Genomic DNA, 23,683 nt, shown 5'->3' on the forward strand with positions numbered 1-23,683 from the left:
AGGCAAGTAACACTGAAACATGCATGAGAGCATCAGCTGTTCCGGACGACTGTGTGATCACTCTCTCCCTGTAGCCGATGTAACACCTTTAAACAGGTCAACATTCACAGTGTACTCCGAGCATGTGCTGACCAACTGGCAAGTGTCTTCACTGACATTTTCAACCTTTCCCTGTCTGAGTCTGTAATATCAACATGTTTCAAGCAGACACCATAGTTCCTGTGCCCAAGAATACTAAGGTAACCGACCCGTAGCACTCACGCCTGTAGCCATGAAGTGCTTTGAAAGGCTGGTCATTGCTCACATCAACACCATTATCCCAGAAACAGATCCACAGATGATGCATTCTACACTGCACTTTCACACCTGGACAAAAGGAACACCTATGTGAGAATGCTGTTAATTGACTACAGCTCAGCGTTCAACACCATAGTGCCCTCAAAGCTCATCACTAAGTTAAGGACCCTGGGAATAAACACCTCCCTCTGCAACTGGATCCTGGACTTACCGGACGGGCTGCCCCCAGGTGGTAAGAGTAGGTAACAACACATCCACCACGCTGATCCTCAACACAGGGGCCCCTCAAGGGTGCGTGCTCAGTCCCCTCCTTTTCACTCATGACTGCATGGCCAAGCACGACTCCAACACCATCATTAGGTTTGCCGATGACACGACGGTGGTAGGCCTGATCACTGGCAACGACGAGACAGCCTATAGGGAGGTGGTCAGAGACCTGGCAGTGTGGTGCCAGGACAACAACCTGATCAAGACAAAGGAGAAGATTGTGGACTACAGGAAAAGGGAGAGCGAACACACCCCCATTCTCATTGACAGGGCTATAGTGGAGCAGGTTGAGAGTTTCAAGTTCCTTGGTGTCCACGTCAACAACAAACTAACATGGTCCAAGCACACCAAGACAGTCGTGAAGAGGGCACGACAAAACCAATTCCCCCTCAGGAAAATATTTGGCATGGGTCCTCAGATCCTCAAAGTTGCACCGTCAAGAGCATCCTGACTGGTTGCATCACTGTCTAGTATGGCAACTGCACAGCCTCCGACCGCAAGGTACTACAGAGAGTAGTGTGGACGGCCCAGTACATCACTGAGGCCAAGCTTCCAGCCATCCAGGAACTCTATACCAGGCAGTGTCAGAGGTAGGCCTTAAAAATTGTCAAAGACTCCAGCCACCCTAGACATAAACTGTTCTCTCTGCTACCGCACGGCAAGTGGTACAGGAGCGCCAAGTCTAAGTTCAAGAGGCTTCTAAACAGCTTCTACCCCCAAGCCATAAGACTCCTGAACAGCTAATCAAATGGCCTCCCCGACTATTTGCATTGCCCCCCCTTTTACACCGCTGCTACTCTCTGTTTATTATCTATGCATAGTCACTTTTAATAACTACCTACATGTACATATTACCTCAATTACCTCGACTAACCGGTGCCCCCACATATTGACTCTGTACCGGTACCCACTGTATATAGCCATTTTACTGCTGCTCTTTAATTAATAAAGGTGAAATAAATAAAACGGATACTTTTTTGTTGTTTTTTTTGTATTTTTCTTAACTGCATTGTTGGTTAAGGGCTTGTATGTAAGGTCTACACCTGTTGTATTCGGTGCATAGCAACACCCACCCGTAGCACGCACTCCGGCAGTTGCAGACTAATCTCCCTCACTAACTTTAAGCGTCAGCTGTCAGAGCAGCTTAGCGATCACTGCAGCTGTACACAGCCCATCTGTAAATAGCCCATCCAACTACCTACCTCATCCCCATATTTATCTTTGTTTTGCTGCTCTTTTGCACACCAGTATTTCTACTTGCACATCCTCATCTGCACATATCACTGCAGTGTAAATTGCAAAATTGTAATTACTTCACCACTATTGGCCTATTTATTGCCTTACCTCCTTACTTCATTTGCATACACTGTATACAGATTTTTTATATTGTGTTATTGACTGTTTATCCCATGTGTAATTCTGTGTTGTTTTTGTCGCACTGCTTTGCTTTATCTTGGCCAGGTTGCAGTTGTAAATGAGAACTTATTCTCAACTGGCCTACCTGGTTAAATAAAGGTTAAATATTTGTTTTTTTAAATGTGACAAATAACATTTGATTTGATACAGAAGATAGCTCTATTTGGTTAAAGATGAAGTCCATATTATGGCAAGAACAGCTCAAATAAGCAAAGAGAAACTACAGCCCAAATAAATGCTTCACAGAGTTCAAGTAACAGACATCTCAACATCAACTGTTCAGAGGAGACTGCGTGACTCGGGCCTTCATGGTCGAATTGCTTCAAATAACCACTACTAAAGGACACCAAGAAGAAGAAGAGACTTGCTTGGGCCAAGAAACACAAGCAATGGACATTAGACCGTGGAAATCTCTCCTTTGGTCTGATGAGTCCAAATTTGATAGTTTTGGTTCCAGCCGCTGTGTCTTTGTGAGACGCCGAGTCGGTGAACGGATGATCTCCGCATGTGTGGTTCCCACCGTGAAGCATGGAGGATATGTGATAGTGTGGGGGTGCATTGCTAGTGACACTGTCAGTGATTTATTTAGAATTCAAGGCACACTTAATCCAACCTCGAACTGAGTGAGTAGTGTTTGGTCTGATGCTATTTTGAAAACCAAGGAAAAAAAGAAAAAGTACATTACAATGATATATTTTACTTCATGGGGACTGAATGCTGAGTTAAAGCTGCCAGGCTTGCAAGGACAGACTAGGTACAACTTCAATTAGCACTGAGGTGTGAAGTAAAAGGGCGTCGAGGACTTTTGGGCCCCAACAAGTGGCAGGAGTCTTTGAAGCGCCCTTTGAAGCCCCCTCCTGCTGTTCAAAGACCATTCACTGGCATTTTCTACAAGACATCTGCCTCCAGAAATAAAAGCTTCTCCCAAAAGGGTGACACCTACACCTGCTGCACTGCTGCTTGGATTCCACCTGGCGATCTGTTCACTGTCTGCCCTTGCCTGTCTCGCCCAGTCTGGTACAAGTACCCCACCACACTCCCCTCTCCCGAGCCTACGCTCGCCTCCAGCACACACGCACTGCTGTGGCGAGTGACTCTGAACTTACAACGGCTAGCCCCAAGTCGTTATATATATATTTTTTTTTAAATCGTGCATTTTGCTCTTTGCCTCATGACTCCTGCATACTTTGTTGACTACAAACTTTGATTGTTTGTTCCCACACTCAGGACTGACTCTCTATTGGTTACACAGACTTTTGGCCTCCCATCCTATTCTAACCAACTCTCGCCGGCTTGTTACCTGATGAAATTGCTGTACAATATGATCTTGTTGCCATCTGATGCACATTCAGATGTCATAAATCAGCACTGCAGAGCTCTCCCTGTCCTATGCCGTGCCTCGATTGTATTACTGTTGATGGTATCTGGAAATGTGTATGTACACCCTGGCCCATCTACTGTTGCTAGCCCCAATTCTGACTTGTGCTCTGATATCTGCTTCACTGATTTCTGCTCATGTAAAAGCCTGGGTTTTCTGCACGTTAACACTAGAAGCTTATTACCTAAAATGGATCAATTGAAAGTGTGGGTTCACAGCTCCAATCCAGATGTGTTGGTCATTACTGAGACGTGGTTAAGAAAACTGATGTTAACCTTTCTGGTTATAACCTTTTTCGGCAAGACAGATCTTCCAAATGTGGGGGAGTGGCAATCTTTACCAAGGGTCACCTTCCGTGCTCGGTTGTCTCCACCAAGTCTGTCCCCAAACAATTTGATTTGCTGGTTTTAAGCATTAGACTTTCAAATAGCTCTTTGTTGACTGTTGCTGGGTGCCATTGTCCTCCATCAGCACCGGCCTGTACCCTAACTGCCCTAAGCTCTCTCCTGGCCCCTTACGCTATGTCTGAATTTGTCCTGCTAGGTGACTTAAACTGGGGCATGCTTAAACCACCTGACCAAGTCCTAAAGCAATAGGACTCCCTAAATCGTTCTCAGGTTATTACCAATCCCACAAGGTATGACTCCAAACACCCAGAAAAGGCTACTCTCCTCGATGTTATCCTCACAAATAATCCTGATACGTATCAGTCTGGTGTTTTCTGTAATGACCTTAGTGATCACTGTTTTACAGCCTGTGTTCATAATAGCTGATTAGTGAAACGACCTGTCCTGATTTGTCATAGACGCTTGCTAAAAAACTTGAATGAGCAAGCCATTATACCATTTTACAGAGGCCAGTTCATGAATAGTCAGCTTGATCCCCTCTGTCGACGACACTTGGACCTTTTTTGATATTTTCAATGGTTTTGGTAACAAACGCCCCTATAAAGAAAATAATCATTAAAAACAGGTTCAGCCCCTGGTTCGACCGTGATCTTGCAGAGTTACTCCCCCTCAAGAATTACATTGGGAGAAATGCTTGACACGCTGCCTGGCTCTCGTTCAGGCAAATGAGAAATAAGTGCACTCAGGCTATCCGGAAGGCCAAAGTGAGTTACTTTAAGGAGCAGATCTCTCTCTGTGGGTTTAACCCCAAAAAGTTATGGAACACCTCATACAAGTACTTGGGAGTATGGCTAGACAGTACACTGTCCTTCTCTCAGAACATACCAAAGCTGCAGGCTAAAGTTAAATCTAGACTTGGTTTCCTCTATCGTAATTGCTCCTCTTTCACCCCAGCTGCTAAACTAACTCTGATTCAGATGACCATCCTACCCATGCTAGACTACGGAGACATAATTTATAGATCGGCAGGTACGGGTGTTCTCGAGTGGCTAGAAGTTCTTTGCCATTCGGCCATCAGATTTGCCACCAATGCTCCTTATAGGACACATCACTGCTGCTTATTTATAAAACCCTCACTCCCCCTATCTGAGATATCTACTGCAGCCCTCATCCTCCACATACAACACCCGTTCTGCCAGTCACATTCTGCTAAAGGTCCCCAAAGCTCACACATCCCTGGGTCGCTCCTCTTTTCAGTTTGCTGCAGCTAGCAACTGGAATGAGCTGAAACAAACACTCAAACTGGACAGGTATCTCATCATTCAAAGACTCAATCATGGACACTTACTGACAGTTGTGGCTGCTTTGTCTGATGTACTATTGTCTACCTTCTTGCCCTTTGGGCTGTTGTCTGTGCCCAATAATGTTTGTACCATGTTTTGTGCTACTGCCAAGTTGTTATGTTGCTACCATGCTGTTGTCATGTGTTGCTGCCTTGCTATATTGTTGTCTAATAACCTGACTACACCGCTCGCGTTGCAAAATAAATTTTGAAATCTATGTTTTTCAATTATTGCGCGTCTATTTTTGCCAAAGGCTAAAATAGACGTCCTTTTTATTTCTGATGCAGATCGCGCTGCAAGTCCTGCCTCTCCCATCTCCTCATTGGTTTATAGAAGCACGTACCCACGTGCCATCTCCTCATTGGTTATACCCACGTGGGTGACTGAAAGACGAACTGTGTTGCCGGTTGTCGTGGTAATACTATGAAAGTTTAGATGCCAATCACCATATAAGTTCAAAGATGAAAAACCTGGAAGGAGGTGAGATGACTATAAATGATTCGGTTGACAGTTTTATGTGTGGATTAATTGTCGGAGTAGAGGACCTTGTGCATTTCAGGTAAAATAACAACCTAATTTTATATCCCAGGACAAATTAGCTAACAACAGCAAGCTAGCTAAATAGGACAAAGTAGCTAGCAAGTGCAAGCTAACTAGCTAAATTGCCATAAATGTTTAATGCTTTTCCACTTGTCCCCAAATTAATGTCATTGGTTCAGAGTTTTTGATATTTTAACCTGCGTGTCGCGATCGCGTTTGGTGTAGGGGGACAAAATTAATGTATGCATGATGACGCACGCGCGCAGACAGTTTGGGTTCCGTGTTAGGTCTCTCTTTATGTAGTGATGTGTTTTGTCCTACATTTTATTAATGTTTTATTTTTAATCCCAGCCCCCGTCCCCTAAGGAGGCATTTTGGTAGGCCGTCATTCTAAATAAGAATTTGTTCTTAACTGACTTGCCTTGTTAAATATATTTTTTTTTAAATGGCTATCACAGCATTCTGCAGCGATACGCCATCACATATGGTTGTGCTTAGTGGGACTATCATTTGTTTTTCAACAGGACAATGATCCAGGAAAATATATTTTGATTTAACACTTTTTTGGTTACTGCCTGATTCCAAATGTGTTATTTCATAGTTTGATGTCTTCACTATTATTCTACAATGTAAAAAATAGTGAAAATAAAGAAAAACCCTTGAGTAGGCGTGTCCAAACTTCTGACTGGTATTATATATTTTAAAGACGTAGGCTAAATAAATCACTATGGAGCGCAGACCAAGCCGTAACAGTTTGAACCCAATGGTTAGTGTAGGCAATAGATGAGGGTATAACCTACTATTGTACACTAATCTTCCAACATTACTATGGGTTGAAGAACTGACTATGGCAACTTTCGGGATGAATCAAACCACTATTTTTGATTTATCAATATTTTGTGCGGAAAGGCTCTCCAAACCAGTTTGATTAATACATTATTTCCTAATCCTAAATCTAAGAGATCAGAGTATATTTAAATCTACCAATTGGTGCTGAAACCGAGACAAATATGCATATATTTAGATGGCTTCCTTTCATTGATCCCTAATGTTCTGAACCAGTTCTCTCGATAGATAAGATAAATGTACTGATAACCACACAAGAAAATCTCTTGGCCACCAAGTGGGAGTGTTTTCAGCAGTTGAATGAAATGTATTCAGAGTGTGCAAGGTAGCCAGCAACACCTGCAGAGCACGTTACACGACTGAATAAGGTAAGCCTGAATACCAAATACTTAGAAGTGTTTAAGAAAGGCGTACATTTCCTTAGTCTGAATCAGCCCCTTACTGCAAATGTGAGGACAAGACATGTTTGGACCTTTTTAATGAAAATTAAATGTACAGTTCCCAAATGACAATTTCTCCATTAAAAAAAATACATTTTAAAGTGGACCATGATTATCCTACTTCAAATACAACTAATACAGACAACTCAATTCAAGTTCTACTTTGTGTCTAATAGAGCTTCAAGTGTCCAGTGACTTTGTCCACAAGATCAGCTGCTCCAGGGCCTACTCCCAGCACAGTACGGGATCCTGGCGCTATCTGGGTCCTCCCTGCATCTTGGATCAGACTGACAGGCAGCCCTACCTCTTTGGCATGGGTTAGCAGTTCTATCAGACTGTCCTCATCTGGAGCTTTAACCACAACCTTGGGTTGGCCACAGTACTCCCATTGCTTCAGAAGCTCAGGGTTCCTGCGTTGGACCTGCTTATAGGCCGACACGGCGGCGTGTGAGCACTGGGCGGCCACTTTCCCCTTGCCCATCTTCAGGTCGGTTCGGACCACCAGGATCATTTTGAACTCCCCTCCTTCTCCCATGACGCTGGTGGACGTTTCACCCCTGCTGCCATTCCCCATCGCCGCCCCGTTGTCTTTGGAAGAGTTGCTGAACCGAGCCCGGAAGTGCCAGCCAAGGCAAAGTCCACAGCCCACTCCTCCCAATATTCCAATGGCTACCTGGCCGTATAGGGAATCCATCTTGAGACTTGTCAAACCTGAAAGTTTATTTAAGGCTGTGAAATTATTAAATGCAGCCTGTGAATTTATTGGAGGCTACATCTCTTAGCTACATAGTCTATTAGGGCCCTATAAAATCTGTTTAATTTCTTGCCTGATTCCTTTTTGTTTTTCCCTAAATTCCGTTTTCCAGGTGTCCATTTCCCCAGTTTTATTTCAGGTCTTTGCTATCGAAATCACACTTCTAATTTAATACGAATAACAACTTTATTGGACGTTCGAGGGCAACAATAATGCTTATACCACATCAGGAGACCACTTGAGGTCTGGGGAAATTTAGAATTTCGATTTTTGTGTGTTGGTACGCTATCATTCCAGTGGGCACCTAGCAAGAGGGTGTTCAGTTATGTTTTTGGGTTTATGCAAATAATCATTCAGGCAGGTATGCATAGGCTACTTTGTAGTTAACATTGAATCTACCAGAATATTTTTCATTAGCATCATCGCTAACGGCTACACGTAAGTGGTAGCTGGGCGCCGCACATACAGACGGGGAGTTGTCGTTGCCTCTTCAGAAAGTTTTATTAAATAACAATCACTGATGCATTCTGTTTGTCTTTTGATAAACGTCTGCTAATTAATTTAATACATAGTTGATTTCCTAAATGTAATACGTTTATTGTTTAATTGTATCGATTCCGTTCGCATCTCAGAATTTATAGGGCCCGCATAGTTGGCTAACTAGTTTGGAACTAAAATCACCTAGCTACCTAACGTTACCCTAAATGTGTTTCCACTTCAGACAAACATTTACCAGTCATCAGTTGATCTTATAGGATTGTTGAACATACAAGGGCTAGGCACATGCATGTTTATTTATGGTAACTTAACTGTTTGAACAAAATATTCAGAACTGAGAGTAGGCTACAGTCAAGACATCTTTGCTACCATTGAACAAGCATGTAGCTAACGCGTTATCTAGCCTGAGTCAACTTCGCAATATCACCTCAAGGGAGGCGTATCCTTCATCAAGTCCTTCATAACATGTTGCATAGCAGTTTATTACCAAACTTTACAGATTTTTACCTGCTCCGGGCGAGATCAACACGCTTACATACGTCTTCATCTACCGTCCACTTCTGATGACGTCACAGTAAAGACACTGGGCACATTTCAGGCTGCCGGTATGAAGAGTAGGCATCAACTGGGAGATGCACATAAATTGGGTGTATCTGAGTTTATGCAGCTTTTTAGGTTTTATGTATTATTAATAATCAAGATAATTGGAGTATTTCAAAATAACATGGTTCAATTTCAAAGTATTACTATCCCATGTATTTCAATCAAAAGATTCTCTAGGTCAATATTTTTAATGGCGGAGAACATGTCAGAGAAGAAAAAAGGAAACAAAGTGTAATAATCATGGCCAAATAACGAGATATCATATTTACATGGCAAAAACTGTAGAATTTGCTTAGCTTTAAAACGGCAACGACTGCTCTCCACCCCATTAGTAGAATTGCATGAAATTTGTTATAAAATTGCAAAATGTTCTCTCAAGACTGCAAATGTTAAGAAAACGATTGCACTGATTCGTTGCTCTCGAACGCACCCTGAGCAGGTGCCGCTCAGTTTTACCTGACTTTGAAGTACCTGGATATACTCATCGCCTATCAGTTATTGGATGTGGCTTAGATCAAAGCCCATCCAAATGATAAGGTGTTTTGTGGTACAACTATACACCATTCCTATTGGCTCGAGGTCTGCACTTCAGCGGAAGTACACTCAGAAACTGAAGAGGAAGCGAGACACCAATAGAGATAGATATAGGACTCATTTCTATATCTGTGCGTCCTATATCTGTGCCATTATAGCGTCTGTGACACCACAAGCACCTTTGAGGTAATCTCAATTTTGAAGTAGTCAATTTTCTTCTTAACAATTGGCTGATCCCTCTTGATGATCGGTTTGGACATGACTCCAACAGTGTCATCATGAGGAATCAGCCAATGAAGTTGGAAGTCCCACCCAGTTGACTATATTAAAATGGTGGAAGATCATAATGGTGCTGCCCATGCTTAAATGGCCTTTTGGGCACTAGAGGCCTCTATCATTCTCTATGGACACGCCCCACAGTTTTTTTTCTGGTTTAATGAAAGTCAGTGAACTAAGTAGACCATGCACAGTTTATTTTGCATTGGTGTCTATTGGAGACATACACAGTTAAGTAGATCGGAACTAATCTTTTTTTCAATGGTAAACGGCCTCAGAAATCATTTTCGTTTATCTCCCATCTTTGGTACACGGTCCATGGAATAAAACACACGTCTGTTTCCTGTGCTGCAGGTGAAAGGAGACGGTAGGGGGACTATTTGTACTGTTCATAATAATAGTTAGTAGAATAACATTACGACAAATACAGTTTGTCCCCATTTGACATTAGGCTATTCTCCATCATCAGCGTGTCTTTGTAAAATGCCAGTCTATCATCAGGTTACTGATGCGTGCCAGTGCCAGGTTTTGCTCAGGATAAAACAAGGTTGACATTGATATAGCTACCTTAATAACATATTTTGAGCTGCTCTAAAATCTGCTCTGTCCTTAACTTATACTAAATACGTTTATTTAACACACATATGTTGTTAGTATTTAGTATTCTGATTTTTATTTAGTATCAGAAATAGCAGATTCTGAAGTTTCCAAAACCCTTACCTTTGCCAAATAACTCTTAAAATATCACTTTTTCCAAAAAATTATTGCAGTTCCTTTGCACTCCACATGTGAGCATGCGCAGAAGATTGCCTACAGTAACTGACTAATGAAAGTGCTGTTCGTATTCAAATGTTACACAAGACATTCATAAACACAACCAAAGTGTATTCTCTGTTGCTTTTCTTTTGTTCCTCAATAACATCACAAATTCCCATAAGATCAACTCCTTGAATGCCCTACTCCTTGAAGTTTGCAGTTGTGTCTAAAAAAAACACTATTTTGTTCAAAACATTTTTTACCCTTTAGTGCAGTGGTTCCCAACCAGGGGTACTAGTGTAACAGGTGTGAAATGGCTAACTAGTTAGTGATGCACGCTAGTTGAGTTTCAATTGGTAACAATGCTTTGTGTGAGGCAGTTGTCTGTGTTCAGATGGTTCCTGGTTCAAGCCCAGGTTGGCGCGAGTAGAGGGACGGAAGCAAAACTGTTACATTGGTGCCGTGACCCGGATCACTTAGTTGGGCTCTGCCTAGCTGCTGGGGTTGCTGCAAAGGAGAAGGTCAAAGGGGGGTGAGTGTAACCGGTGTGAAATGGCTAGCTAGTTAGCGGTGCACGCTAGTAGCGTTTCAATCGGTGATGTCACTCGCTCTGAGACCTTGAAGTAGTTGTTTCCCTTGCTCTGCACGGGCTGCAGCTACTGTGGAGCGACAGGTAACGATGCTTCGTGGGAGGCAGTTGACGATGTGTTCAAAGGGTCCTTGATTCAAGCACAAGTTGGGGCAACACTGTTACACTAGAACCGTTGCGTGTACTTGGCCTATCCACAAGGGGTACTTGAGAAGACTCATAAAACCATAGGCCTACTGGTAAAATGCACATGAGGGGGTACTTCAGGGGTACACCAGGCAGAGCAAAATTCAGTTGGTGGTACAGTAACCGAAAAAGGTTGGGAACAACTGCTTTAGTGTGTTTACTTTACTGTATTTGTAGGGTACTAGGGGGTAACTAACCCCATATGGGGTTAACTGCCCCCCCCCCCTTGTAATTCACATTAAGACCACAAGATGTCACTAAAATATTTCCCCAAAACTTTCCCTGGTTGCCACTGCTCTTGCTCAACAAAAATGTCCTCTGTGTCATCACAACTTTTGGAGATATTTCAACAAAACTATTTTCTTTAGATATTTTGAAAAAGTTGTAGATCTAACTTCATTGGAATATATCACGATAGCTGATGCACTTTTGTACATCACACTGTTCTGTACATTTGGCCTCTATTTTAGCGCCCCCAAAACGTAATACTTCCAGGTCAACTGTAATATGAATACCACTAAAGCACATTTTTCCAGCAAAATCAATGATAAGACCCTTCATGCTGCCTGTCTTTGCATGATTGAAGAAGGCATTGGAGCTCTGCCGGGTCTTTTGCGTGATAGTGAAAGGGATATGTCGTGTGGGGAAACAACTTTTTTGACCCGATTTGTCCAACTTATCACCTAAAATGTAAATAAAACACTATAAAGAGTTTATAAACTCAGCAAAAAAAGAAACGTCCCTTTTTCAGGACCCTGTCTTTCAAATATAATTTGTAAAAATCCAAATAACTTCACAGATCTTCATTGTAAAGGGTTTAAACACTGTTTCCCATGCTTGTTCAATGAACCATAAACTATTAATGAACATGCACCTGTGGAACGGTCATTAAGACACTAACAGCTCACAGACGGTAGGCAATTAAGGTCACAGTTATGAAAACTTAGGACACTAAAGAGGCCTTTCTACTGTCTCTGAAAAACACCAAAAGAAAGATGCCATGGTCCCTGCTCATCTGTGTGAACGTGCCTTAGGCATGCTGCAAGGAGGCATGAGGACTGCAGATGTGGCCAGGGCAATAAATTGCAATGTCTGTACTGTGAGATGCCTAAGACAGCGCTACAGGAAGACAGGACGGACAGCTGATCATCCTCGCAGTGGCAGACCACGTGTAACAACACCTGCACAGGATCGGTACATCCGAACATCACACCTGCGGGACAGGTACAGGATGGCAACAACAACTGCCCGAGTTACACCAGGAACGCACAATCCCTCCAGTGTTCAAATTGTCCACAATAGGCTGAGAAAGGCTGGACTGAGTGTTTGTAGACCTGTTGTAAGGCAGGTCCTCACCAGACATCACTGGAAACAATGGTGCCTATGGGCACAAACCCACCGTCGCTGAACCAGACAGGACTGGCAAAAAAGTGCTCTTCACTGATGAGTCGCGGTTTTGTCTCACCAGGGGTGATGGTTGGATTTGCGTTTATCGTCGAAGGAATGAGCGTTACGCCGAGGCCTGTACTCTGGAGTGGGATCGGTTTGGAGGTGGAGGGTCCATCATGGTCTGGGGCGGTGTGTCACAGCATCATCGGACTGAGCTTGTTGTCATTGCAGGAAATCTCAATGCTGTGCGTTACAGGGAAGACATCCTCCTCCCTCATGTGGTACCCGTCCTGCAGGCTCATTCTGACATGACCCTCCAGCATGACAATGCCACCAGCCATACTGCTCGTTCTGTGCGTGATTTCCTGCAAGACAGGAATGTCAGTGTTCTACCATGGCCAGCGAAAAGCCCGGATCTCAATCCCATTGAGCACGTCTGGGAACTGTTGGATCGGAGGGTGGGGGCTAGGGCCATTCCCCCCAGAAATGTCCGGGAACTTGCAGGTGCCTTGGTGGAAGAGTGGGGTAACATCTCACTGCAAGAACTGGAAAATCTGGTGCAGTCCATGAGGAGGAGATGCACTGCAGTACTTAATGCAGCTGGTGGCCACACCAGATACTGACTTACACATTATTCAATTTCTGTGAGTCACATGTCTGTGGAACTTGTTCAGTTTATGTCTCAGTTGTTGAATCTTGTTATGTTCATACAAATATTTACACGTTAAGTTTGCTGAAAATAAACGCAGTTGACAGTGAGAGGACGTTTCTTTTTTTGCTGAGTTTGTACGGCACAGAATGAGTTACGTCATGACACGTCACAATTTAACATACAGCGTCAGAGGGGTCAGGTTTTTAAAAAACAATTCTCCAAAACTATTGTCTATTACCACGTCAATCAATGCTTGAATAGAAACGTAGTCCACACCCCGCATTTTGATGCCAACACAGTCACTACAGTCCCATTAGTTTTCATTGCAGCCTCGTTTGAATGCTGCGGTTGCGCAAATTTGTACGGATTTAAAATCTTGCATTATTCAAATAATATTTAGTGCAATTGTACATAATGGATTGTGTGGTAAAGGAACAACAATGAAAGAACAAAGAAAATGTGCAGGTGAGTTAAAAAGAGGGACTTTACATCAAATCTCCTCATAGTGAGGATATTAATGGTGACATGTGCAACACCATTTCCCCACCCCTCCCATATTTTAATAATTAAAATAAGACAATTAGACTTAGCTTTTAAGTATTACTTACTAAAGAATTTCTAAATAAAACAGATTAAATGTATTTTAACACACTTGTGTGAAACCCTATGCCATAATCTTCTAGCAGGGTAACTGGCACTTTTTTTTTTTAAATGTCCCTTTTCTAAAAACAAAATTTAATGAAATAACTAAGTGTCAACTGTAGCCATTTATTTACCTTTATATTTTATTTGCCAAAGCATGACCTTCATCCACATACCATTTTTTCCCCCAAACGTTGCTTTTTTGTGACAGCAATTAGACATTGTTATTAGGGGGGGCTAGTTACCCCCTAGAACCCTATTTAGGATGTAGCTTTTCAACAGGAAAAGTTCCAAAATCACTGGAGGAAGTCTATAAATCTGCTATTTTAGAAGGGGACCAACTCCTGACAGAATGTTAGGTTATAGATTGAGTGCAAGAAGGACATATTCTTGTTACATTGGCACTCTATCAAGGTTTATTCAAACATGCCATGCATTATTATTATTTGTTTTATCTTTCTTGGCTTGAGATAATGGATGTAGACCTATTACAATAGCATGCACACAATAGCATGCCATAAGTATTTCATTATAATGCAATACTTGTCACAAATGTACACTACTGTTCAAAAGTTTGGGGTCACTTAGAAATTGTCTTGTTTTTGAAAGAAACACACTTTTCCCCCCATTAAAATAACATCACATTGATCAGAAATACAGTGTAGACATTGTTAATGTTGTAAATGACTATTGTAGATGGAAACGGCAGATTAAAAAAATTTTTTTTTGAATATCTACATTATCAGCAACCATCACTCCTGTGTTCCAATGGCACGTTGTTAGCTAATCCAAGTTTATCATTTCAAAGGCTAATTGATCATTAGAAAACCCTTTTGCAATTATGTTAGTACAGCTGAACACTGTTTAAAGAAGCAATACAACTGGCCTTCTTTAGACTTGTTGAGTATCTGGAGCATCAGCATTTGTGGGTTCGATTACAGGCTCAAAATGGCCGGAAACAAATAACTTTCTTCTGAATCTCGTCAGTCTATTATTGTTCTGAGGAATGAAGGCTATTCCATGCGAGAAATTGCCAAGGAACTGACGATCTCGTACAACGCTGTGTACTACTCCCTTCACAGAACAGCGCAAACTGGCTCTAGCCAGAATAGAAAGAGTGGGAGGCCACTGAGCAAGAGGACAAGAGTGTTAGAGTGTTACAGAGTGTTACATTAGAGTGTTTCTCAAACTAGACAGACGCCTCGCAAGCCATCAACTGGCAGCTTCATTAAATAGTACCCGCCTAGAAGGCCAGCATCCCGGAGTCACCTCTTCACTATTGACGTTGAGACTGGTGTTTTGACCCCCTTGTCAGTATGACTTTAAAGTGGTAATTTAGGTCATGTCTTCTCCAAGACATGACCTGACAATCTCCTCACCCTGGGTGTCTTCTCAGTTTGGTCTGGGTAAGGCTGCCATTCATTTTCTTTGCTCAATCCACATAGAGATTCGTTAGATGCCTTTTCCAGTTAAGTTATATGATTACTTTATTTTTTAGAGCTTTAATTAGTCTTGATCTCCTGGGGTAGTTACTAGGCTAATTATGAAACATCCGCTCACATTTACTCTTACCTGCCATCATATGGCTTTTTGGTACTGTTGATACTTGAAACCAGTGCGTAGCCTACTGCGTGGAGAGGGAGTGTTGTTAGAACTGCTTACCAAAAACATTTCACATTTAACTTTAGACCTATGTTGTTACTCGACTTAAACCATAGTCTTGCGTTCGAAGCGTAATAAAGATTAAATTATTTATCATAGTCCAAAAACGTGTAGGTGTACACACGGCAGTATTCTAGAATATTGGCTTTCATACTATTCCAATTCTCAGCGCAGCTCAAGCAATTCCTCCAACTGTCAACACATTCAAATGAATTGAGAACGTGTACCGGAGACGCGTTGGTTGGGAATTGTGTGGAGGTGATTATTCGGGCTGTCCATCCTCTGCGGATGGTGGTCTCAGAGCAATGTAAGCTATATCATAAAGGGGCGCCGGACTATCGCGTCCTAGCTTCTGTGGACTATGATTTACGCTTTAGACCAACGCGCATGTCCCCACAATTCCCAACCAATGCATCTCCGGTATGAGTCATCTATTAGTTTGAATACGTTGACAGTTGGAGGAATTGCTTGAGCTGCAGTGAAAAGTATGAAATCAAACGGTCCAATATTCTAGAACACTGCTGTGCATACCTGTACAACCAGTATAAAACCTTAACGGCGCACGGGGCCTCATGCACACAGCCTGTTGTTTTGAAGGAAGTTATTGCGCAATCGAGACCTGTTCTTGCACACGTTGTGCTCTCTGCTGGATTTAGAACACGCGCTGTTTTGTTCTTTTCGGCACTATTTTGAAATTGCTGGTTTGTGAAAACAACATGAGTAAATCAATGATCGTCCTCGAATGATGAAGCGCAGTCATTTGTGATGCTGGGAATTGGTCAACATTTTTGCATCAAGTTGCGTCAACAGAGCCAAACAACAGCCCCATTGACGCACGAGAGTAGACGAGACATAAAGCAAGGTGCTTGATTAGCTCTCTGCAACGCAGCTGGACATGACTCATGACGCATATTGCTCTCCTTTCTGGATTACTGTCAACAGACTGTCAATCCAAAGGTTTTTGGTTTCCGCCAAAGCTTCTTCTCTCATGCAAAAACAGTCAAGGTATGACTAGAGACAGTTAGTTGAAATTGATATCTGGCATTGTTAAAGATTGATGATATTTACTAGAAGAGAGAGACCAAGTTGAGACGCTAGACCAGGTGGATAAGGTATGATATTTAAGGCAGTTTAATAAGTTGCAAAGATATCTGACAACACGTGCACGGGCTCGTCCATTTAGCTCAGAGGGAGCTAGCAGGAGGAGCCCCGACTCATATTGTGCAATACATTTTATACAGTGAAATGACGTAGGTAGATTCTAGTAGTTCTGCTCTCCTGACTGGTCGCTGTGAGTGGAGGGCGGTCCCCTTCAGGCTGATATCAATGTTCCATTGGTTCTCAGTAGTGTTCTTTGTCCTTGGAACTCCCGCCTGAAACAGGGGTTTGTGTGTGTGTGTGTGTGTGTATGCATGCGCGTGCTCGTTGAGTGCCATGCCGGTCTGGGTTGTCTCTTGTATTGACAAGATGTTGAAGCAGACACCAGCAACTGGCGCCTGAGGTCAGAGCGCCCCCCTGAGGTCAGAGCGCCCCCCTGCCTTATCAGTGCTCATAAATGGTTTGTGTCAGCCATCTCTCTCTGTGTGTGTGTGGGAGTAAGGTTAGTATCTGGCACAGGCAGAACTGGTTCATCTGTGGGGTGCAGCAAAGTGTTACAACCACGTCTGCTTTAATAATGAAGGCATTATAACAATATTATAGCTAAGTGTTAAGGTCAATAAAAACATCATGTATTACAAATCCCCCTCTTCACGTCTTAAAAGACGTGACCACAGTAAAATTTGTCAGCAGACAATTTTTTTTAATTCCCCCTCTTCACGTCTCACCAGAGACGTGACAATAGTAAATCCTCTAGCCATCACTAGTCATCAAATTGATACCCAGGCTCAGCTTCCTCAATAGCAAGGAGTGGGTACATCTGACCCCTATCGGTCTGCTTTGGGTCTATAGCAGATAGGGTATCAGAGTGCGAGCACATGGAATGCAACAGCAACCACAAAGCACAAGCATCGCGGCAAAAACAGAAATTGAGACAAGGATAGAGGAAACAAGCATTTTATAATTGCCAAAAGCATCCATCCAAGAATCCCACATAGTAGTGTCCACTCCGGAGTGCTGTTTCATCTTCCCATTAAGCGTGCGAAGACCCTCTAGGGCGGCGGTAAGACTTCCATCATTCGCTGTATTTTTGGGAATGAAAGTACAACATTGCTCCCCAAACATGGCACAAACACCTCCGCGCTCAGCCAACAACATATCTACTGCGATTCTATTCTGAAATGCCATCAGGGATGTAGCGGCCAATTGGCCATGGACCGCCTCGAAGCCTTGTTGAGTCCAAAATCCCACATTATTAACCAAAAAACGAGAAAATGAATGTTAAACCCTCAGGTCCATCCCTCTATACAACCTGTACCAGGTGGGCTCGTCGCCACCCGGGAACTTCAAACCTTCACAACAGGGAGGACAAACATCACTTTTTATTCATTCGACAACATCAATTGCAGCAAACCAAGGGTCCTCCTCTGTCAGGCCCACTCTCCTGCGAAAGCTTGATTCCGTATCAGCCTCTCCAACTGGAGCATCAAGCAACGACATCATACCAGAGGTCCTTGCCACATCTGTAACAGACTTCTTCAAACAAGGTATGATACAGGCAGCACAGCACATGAGCATAAGAAAAACAACAACTAGGGACACCGAAATCCAGTATTCATCATTGTAGTGTACTTACCAAACCAACCACCCAGCCAGGGGAACAGTCCACTCTCCTCCACACCTGCAAGACCCTCCATCTCCACCGATAACCTTACCAACCCACTCAGAGCTTTTTTGAAATGCTCCCATCCGGACTAGTATTGTTAGGGACAAACTTGCAATACTGTTCTCCAATCATTTTACATACACCTCCCTGGTTGGCCAGTATCATGTCTAGTGCTAGCCTATTCTGTCTAGCAGTTCGAGAGGTGGCATCCAATTGTTCAGCCATCCCCCTAAGTGCAGTGTGGGTGTAGTTGACAAACCATTGTTGATTATAGTAGATATAATTGATCCAGGCATTTTGTTTAGTATCAACAATAGCTGGACCAAGAATGGTGGGCATCAGATGCCACAGACCATCATTTCTGTTTAATGCCTGGAATTCGTGGGGGGACCCCTATTAGGACCCCCAAGAGGTTGGTGTGGATGTTATCTGTACCCTCGGACCAAGTAGCGTCTCGGCTCTGCCGTCTCCTGGGTTGGTTCCGAGCCTCTGTGTCATGTGCAGCTCCCAGAAGTTGATTAGCTGTAACCTCAATAATAGGCAATGGTGTTATCAGACTGGCCAAAACACATGTGCAACGACAATTTCCTTTCAAAATGGGGGTCAACTGCCTGGCAGGTCCACACATCCACCATACATCAGCAACACCTCTAGTTAATAGTGACATTAGTGATGCAGGCAGTAGTAGGGAGCCTCCCATAGTCTATACCCCTACCTGTACCAGTGATACAGCTGTAATATCCCCCATATGCCTTAACTCCCCACGGTACCTTCTGGGGAGGGACTTCTGGGAACACAAGACTCAGAGTTTTACACAGGGTTGAATTTGGCTTAAACTTTCCAATGTACACATCCAACCTTCCCCATTACTTAGGGCAAATGGGTGAGCAGCCAGAATAGGTCTGGCATGTCCACATACGACACAGTCCTTTCTATTTATTGTTTTGTAGGCCAACCACATATTCTCCCTTTCCTCATATTCAGTTTAAGTCCCCAATTGGTCACTATCTGAGATGTCTTTTACATTTATTACCTGTACCAGATTGGAGAGCTTAGGTGGTGGTGTGGGAGTTGGTCTTGAAGTGGTGGAGGAGGCCGGCTGAATCCCTGGTCCGTTGGAACTGGTGGTTGTTCTGGCAGTACTGTGATGGTAACATCCCCATCGTATCCTAATCAGACAGCTCAGGACCACAAGCAGTCCTGTAAAACCCCATCCTCTCCCAGAGAACACATCATCAGCCAGAGATCAAGCAACACTTTCACTTCTATGAACGTTCACAGTGATGAAAGGTCGGGGTCAGGGAATTCTTCATTAAGGAGTTGACCCCTGAGCTTTATTAGCAACAGTTCTTCTCCTTAACTCTGTGATCATTCGGCAGTGCCAGTGTGTCTCACCCTCCAAGTGCGATATGCCCCCAGGTCGAGTGAATCACCTTCTCCTTTAATTCATCTGTAACGCATAAAATCCTGGACATACAGGTTTGGTTAACCACCAGTTTCTCATTTGTTTTATCTGATTATATATTTAACTTCTATACCTATTTGTTAGCTATAATTATTATTATTATTTATTTTTTAATTATTATTATTATTTTTTTAATAATTAGTTTATTATCCAATAGGCCCCATCCTATCCTAGACCACAATGTACCCATCCCCCTCTTGATACCTGGCTCTAGCCAGGTAACAACCTTACCTATTCTAAATAATGACTTAGGTAAGAATAGTAAAATATTCTTATGTTCTACATTATCATGTAGGAGCGCCCCTTTCATGTCTCCATTCAGTAACTGTTATCTACCCATTCTGTTATCCATGTCCTGGCGCCCCTTCCGAAACTCCCCTCTCTGCTCTCAAACCTTCAAGGTCTCAGCAGTGTAGGGAGGGCCTGTCTGTCTGCCCTTTCCCTTATCTGTCTGTAACAACTGTTTTGTTTCCAAATTTTAACTAAATGTCTCACTGTTTGGCTTCATCTAAACTCATGGATTTTTAGAAAAACATGTCTATGGTGGCAATTTCTAGAGTCCTTACATATTAATTTACCTCAAAACCAGTATACCAAATGACCACAAATGCATTATCTACATGGCCCTCCCCCGAAGCTGATCAGACTTCAAGAGACAGCCATGATGCAGGTCAAAGGTTACAACACCCCCTTACATTCGTGTTCCATACCATGTCTAGACCTATTAAAGAACCCCTTATCTTTAAAAATTAAACATTTCCTTGTCTAATTAAAACTCAGAAAATAAAACTCTGAATATTCCATATATGAGTGTGCCCCTTTAAGATACCTTGTCTCTGGGAACATGTAAATCCCCTTAACCCAAACGTTTACTACAAACAAAACATAATTACATAGTTATACCTGTCACAAGAATTTAAAACATGGCCAAGAGGATTAAGTCCTCACCACATTAAAGCTCAGGCTTGGACTTAGGTACCGAGCGGCGACCAGTTAAAAAATAGTTATTAACCTGACCCGGATTTGCCAATTCAGCACGAGCTCCCGAATGATCAAGCTCAGTTTAATTCCGATGCTACCTAGAAGGGTGTCCGAGGCGTGTACGAGGTTGCCAACAACTTACATCTTCAACTTACACTAACTTCTAGTCCCGGACACTGATACAAACTTGAACAGACACTTCAACCGTGCAGGATCCTTCTAGTTCTAGCAACTAGGCCCGCTTCTACGGTGGTCAATCATTTCTCATTTCTCATTACTCATTTCATCTCTTTTCATTCTTAGACTATATGACAAATATCTTTACATCAATGCCTTAGTATGCAACTTATATAATAAATTTAACGGAAATTCATACTCACACTCAGTCACTGATCTTAAATTTGGTTATCTCTATAATACAATATGCAGATTTTTGATTTAACAGGCTCTGCTTACCTTTTGTTTAGTCGACTTTTAGATCAGATTCCTGAGGTGAGATGAATCCCCGGCAGCTCCTTTTCAGGTCACCCGTCTCTCTGGATTTGTCTCCAACTTCTCTCTCTCTTCTCATCAACCTCCTATGGACCGAATTCAGGTTCTTAGAAAACCATCCTCTGCTACCATGTTAAAGATTGATGATATTTACTAGAAGAGAGAGACCAAGTTGAGACGCTAGACCAGGTGGATAAGGTATGATATTTAAGGCAGTTTAATAAGTTGCAAAGATATCTGACAACACGTGCACGGGCTCGTCCATTTAGCTCAGAGGGAGCTAGCAGGAGGAGCCCCGACTCATATTGTGCAATACATTTTATACAGTGAAATGACGTAGGTAGATTCTAGTAGTTCTGCTCTCCTGACTGGTCGCTGTGAGTGGAGGGCGGTCCCCTTCAGGCTGATATCAATGTTCCATTGGTTCTCAGTAGTGTTCTTTGTCCTTGGAACTCCCGCCTGAAACAGGGGTTTGTGTGTGTGTGTGTGTGTGTGTATGCATGCGCGTGCTCGTTGAGTGCCATGCCGGTCTGGGTTGTCTCTTGTATTGACAAGATGTTGAAGCAGACACCAGCAACTGGCGCCTGAGGTCAGAGCGCCCCCCTGAGGTCAGAGCGCCCCCCTGCCTTATCAGTGCTCATAAATGGTTTGTGTCAGCCATCTCTCTCTGTGTGTGTGTGGGAGTAAGGTTAGTATCTGGCACAGGCAGAACTGGTTCATCTGTGGGGTGCAGCAAAGTGTTACAACCACGTCTGCTTTAATAATGAAGGCATTATAACAATATTATAGCTAAGTGTTAAGGTCAATAAAAACATCATTTATTACAGCATCCAATACCTTTACTCCCCCTAAACTTTAAATGTCTGGGTTAACTTTGATGGTACAAATCAGTCTGTAGTGCTGCACTAACTCTCATGTACACTGCTCAAAAAAATAAAGGGAACACTAAAATAACACATCCTAGATCTGAATGAATGAAATATTCTTATTAAATACTTTTTTCTTTACATAGTTGAATGTGCTGACAACAAAATCACACACAAATGATCAATGGAAATCAAATTTATCAACCCATGGAGGTCTGGATTTGGAGTCACACTCAAAATTAAAGTGGAAAACCACACTACAGGCTGATCCAACTTTGATGTAATGTCCATAAAACAAGTCAAAATGAGGCTTAGTAGTGTGTGTGGCCTCCACGTGCCTGTATGACCTCCCTACAACGCCTGGGCATGCTCCTGATGAGGTGGCGGATGGTCTCCTGAGGGATCTCCTCCCAGACCTGGACTAAAGCATCCGCCAACTCCTGGACAGTCTGTGGTGCAACGTGGCATTGGTGGATGGAGCGAGACATGATGTCCCAGATGTGCTCAATTGGATTCAGGTCTGGGGAACGGGCGGGCCAGTCCATAGCATCAATGCCTTCCTCTTGCAGGAACTGCTGACACACTCCAGCCACATGAGGTCTAGCATTGTCTTGCATTAGGAGGAACCCAGGGCCAACCGCACCAGCATATGGTCTCACAAGGGGTCTGAGGATCTCATCTCGGTACCTAATGGCAGTCAGGCTACCTCTGGCGAGCACATGTAGGGCTGTGCGGCCCCCCAAAGAAATGCCACCCCACACCATGACTGACCCACCGCCAAACCGGTCATGCTGGAGGATGTTGCAGGCAGCAGAACGTTCTCCAAGGCGTCTCCAGACTCTGTCACGTCTGTCACATGTGCTCAGTGTGAACCTGCTTTCATCTGTGAAGAGCACAGGGCGCCAGTGGCAAATTTGCCAATCTTGGTGTTCTCTGGCAAATGCCAAACGTCCTGCACGGTGTTGGGCTGTAAGCACAACCCCCACCTGTGGACGTCGGGCCCTCATTACCACCCTCATGGAGTCTGTTTCTGACCGTTTGAGCAGACACATGCACATTTGTGGCCTGCTGGAGGTCATTTTGCAGGGCTCTGGCAGTGCTCCTCCTGCTCCTCCTTGCACAAAGGCGGAGGTAGCGGTCCTGCTGCTGGGTTGTTGCCCTCCTACGGCCTCCTCCACATCTCCTGATGTACTGGCCTGTCTCCTGGTAGCGCCTCCATGCTCTGGACACTACGCTGACAGACACAGCAAACCTTCTTACCACAGCGCGCATTGATGTGCCATCCTGGATGAGTTGCACTACCTGAGCCACTTGTGTGGGTTGTAGACTCCGTCTCATGCTACCACTAGAGTGAAAGCACCGCCAGCATTCAAAAGTGACCAAAACATCAGCCAGAAAGCATAGGAACTGAGAAGTGGTCTGTGGTCACCACCTGCAGAACCACTCCTTTATTGGGGGTGTCTTGCTAATTGCCTATAATTTCCACCTGTTGTCTATTCCATTTGCACAACAGCATGTGAAATTTATTGTCAATCAGTGTTGCTTCCTAAGTGGACAGTTTTATTTCACAGAAGTGTGATTGACTTGGAGTTACATTGTGTTGTTTAAGTGTTCCCTTTATTTTTTTGAGCAGTGTAAATAGCCTCAGTGACCTCACTCTGCATTGTTGTTTATGCTCCTACATGTAGCCTTTAAACTCA

The 23,683-nt window shown here is 43.4% G+C and overlaps 1 protein-coding gene and 1 long non-coding RNA gene across 3 annotated transcripts; both read right to left on the reverse strand.

The window, feature by feature from the left end:
• Positions 1–6,895: 6,895 nt before the first annotated feature.
• On the reverse strand, positions 6,896–8,789 carry ptrh2 (peptidyl-tRNA hydrolase 2). Of its 2 annotated transcripts, none has more exons than XM_071330059.1 (2): positions 8,634–8,789; positions 6,896–7,585 (listed from the first exon to the last, which is right to left on the reverse strand). In XM_071330059.1, exons 1-2 carry the CDS (start codon positions 8,671–8,673, stop codon positions 7,044–7,046), a joined length of 582 nt encoding a protein of 193 aa, XP_071186160.1. In that variant the 5' UTR covers positions 8,674–8,789; the 3' UTR covers positions 6,896–7,043. The 2 variants fall into 2 exon arrangements, with proteins under 2 accessions (XP_071186160.1, XP_071186171.1); XM_071330070.1 differs by having other exon boundaries at positions 6,896–7,603; positions 8,634–8,736.
• A 7,734-nt stretch (positions 8,790–16,523) lies between these two features.
• LOC139532471 (uncharacterized) lies at positions 16,524–22,046 on the reverse strand. Its single transcript, XR_011666580.1, has 2 exons — positions 19,213–22,046; positions 16,524–18,701 (listed from the first exon to the last, which is right to left on the reverse strand). It is a non-coding gene; the product is annotated as an uncharacterized lncRNA (long non-coding RNA).
• Positions 22,047–23,683: the final 1,637 nt, after the last annotated feature.

This window comes from Salvelinus alpinus, chromosome 1 (genome assembly GCF_045679555.1).
Source record: "Salvelinus alpinus chromosome 1, SLU_Salpinus.1, whole genome shotgun sequence".
In the NCBI taxonomy this organism is placed as follows: Eukaryota; Metazoa; Chordata; class Actinopteri; order Salmoniformes; family Salmonidae; genus Salvelinus; species Salvelinus alpinus.

What these genes read in the sequence shown, in the direction of transcription:
- ptrh2 (XM_071330070.1), bottom strand. Translation starts at nt 8,673, where the DNA reads ATGAAGACGTATGTAAGCGTGTTGATCTCGCCCGGAGCAG. An exon ending in GTTGATCTCGCCCGGAGCAG is followed by an intron (nt 7,604 to 8,633) that starts GTAAAAATCTGT and finishes ATAATTTCACAG; the next exon opens with CCTTAAATAAACTTTCAGGT.